Below are 1936 nucleotides of genomic sequence, written 5' to 3'. Positions count from 1 at the left end.
ATACCAATTTTTTTCTATGTCGAAAGTTAGAGATGAAGGGATCATATACATATATATATATTCTGAAAAGTAAGTGCTCATCTCATAAATTAGAATAAGATCAAAAAGAAAGAATAAAAACAGTTAAAGAATTCATTCAAATAGATAAACATTAAACCTGTTAATATATTTTCCAAAGTAAAAGAATGAATCTAAATATGCTAACATTATATACTCATAAAAATTATTACCTACTTTAACTCAGTCTTAGAGTTTGACCAGTGCAAAACATAACTCTGATCCCTTTCTGAATGCCCACAATTGCACCAAAGTACCAATTTTCAAAGCATTCCTTTTGGTCACAGCATTCCAATATGTGGTCAACACATAACTTGAACTTGTTTTCCCATTACTTTTGTTCATATTCCACTTTCTCAAATTAATATCACACGTTTCAAGAGAAGGCTCAATCAACTTCACTTTCTTCTCAGACACATTATTCCCATTGCGAGTACTCAAATGTGCATCTTCTTCTGGTTTAAGAAACTCATTACTCATTTGCCTTTTTGGGATTGAAAGTCTGCCCTCTCCCGGTTTAATATCAGTCTCAAACAACCTCTTTTCTATTACCAATATTGCTGTTTCAACTGAACCCCCTATTTCTGTAATTTTATTCTTGAATTCTATAGGTAATTCTCTTGGTTGGTCGTTAATTACAACAGGGGCTGCAACTCTAACAATAACGTTCCTTTTCACCTTCTTCTTTTCCCTTTTAGCCTCTTCTTTATCTTCCTCTTCTTGTTTTACTGGTTTTTCATTGGTCAAATTTTTGTTAATGAAGTATTCTTCATTGCTTAAACCAAGTGGGTCGTAGGCTACTTTTCCTGCTCTTGATTTTCCAATTGCAAAATTAGCACCAGCAGCCCAATTGATTTTAATCACTCTATTTTCCCCATCACCAGCTTTTACTACTCTGATTTCTTTTTCTCCTGAATTTTCCACAGCTTTCTTGATCATCAACTCTTCACTGCAGATAAATTGTTCTGTAACTTTTCTAGGCCGTATGATTTGCAGTGATCTTCTCCCCTTTGGGATGGCGATGTCAAGAATATGTTTTTCTTGATGATCAAGATTATTAACTGGGAAAGATGATAATATGGACTGAATATTGTGAGTGTTTTTTTCTTCTTTCTTGATACAGTACTCTTTATCTTGTTCAGCAACTACGTTGTATTCTTCTTCATACATGGATTTTAACTGAGCAACTTCAGCCACAGCCAACAAATAATCCATTTGACTCATGTTGGGCTTAAATTCCATGCCCAAAAAATCATCTACCGTCAGCATTGTGTAGCACTTATGTTTACGTCAAGTAAGCAGAACAGCAGCAGAAAAATTACTAATGAAAATAAGTGAAAGAATGGCTCTGAAAAGGAGATTTTATAGGGTATGAGGAACCCCCCCCCCCCCTTGGGGTATGAGGAATTCTAAACCTGAACAAATTAGATACCTGAGCCGAAGCCTGAAAGAAGAAGGAAAGGAGAAGAACTAGTTCTTATGTTGGTTTTCTTTTTTTATATACTTGCTCTTTACGTAATTAATAACGTTATTGTCTTCCCTTTTTTTCCTTAAAAAGAATCCTATTTAGACTCTGTCTCAACTCGGGAAAAACCAAGAATTCTATTCTAAAGTAAATAAACTACTAGTTTAAATGCTACCGAAAAATAAATACGGTAGTTTCATTTATAGACATTATTATGTTTACAACAGCACATATAAATTTTACAGAAAGTGGGAATTTTTGTTATTTCGTTAACAGTTTAACAATATTTATTAACATTGAATTTTTTCCCGTCATAAGAGGAAAGAAATTTTTTAGTATTGAAATTTGGAAGCAGATGTATCCAAACATTGGAAAAAGAAAACATCTCCCCCACATCGAAATTGTCTATTTTAC

At 33.4% G+C, this 1936-nt stretch overlaps 1 protein-coding gene across 1 annotated transcript; it reads right to left on the bottom strand.

Moving 5' to 3' along the window:
* Positions 1-246: 246 nt before the first annotated feature.
* On the bottom strand, positions 247-1611 carry LOC104089735 (putative B3 domain-containing protein At5g35780). Its single transcript, XM_009594703.4, has one exon. The coding sequence runs from the start codon at positions 1324-1326 to the stop codon at positions 247-249; it is 1080 nt and encodes a 359-aa protein (XP_009592998.1). The 5' UTR covers positions 1327-1611.
* Between the last annotated feature and the right edge of the window lie 325 nt (positions 1612-1936).

The sequence above is a fragment of the Nicotiana tomentosiformis genome, chromosome 5 (genome assembly GCF_000390325.3).
Source record: "Nicotiana tomentosiformis chromosome 5, ASM39032v3, whole genome shotgun sequence".
Taxonomy (NCBI): domain Eukaryota; kingdom Viridiplantae; phylum Streptophyta; class Magnoliopsida; order Solanales; family Solanaceae; genus Nicotiana; species Nicotiana tomentosiformis.
This window is presented reverse-complemented; position numbering and strand designations above follow the sequence as displayed.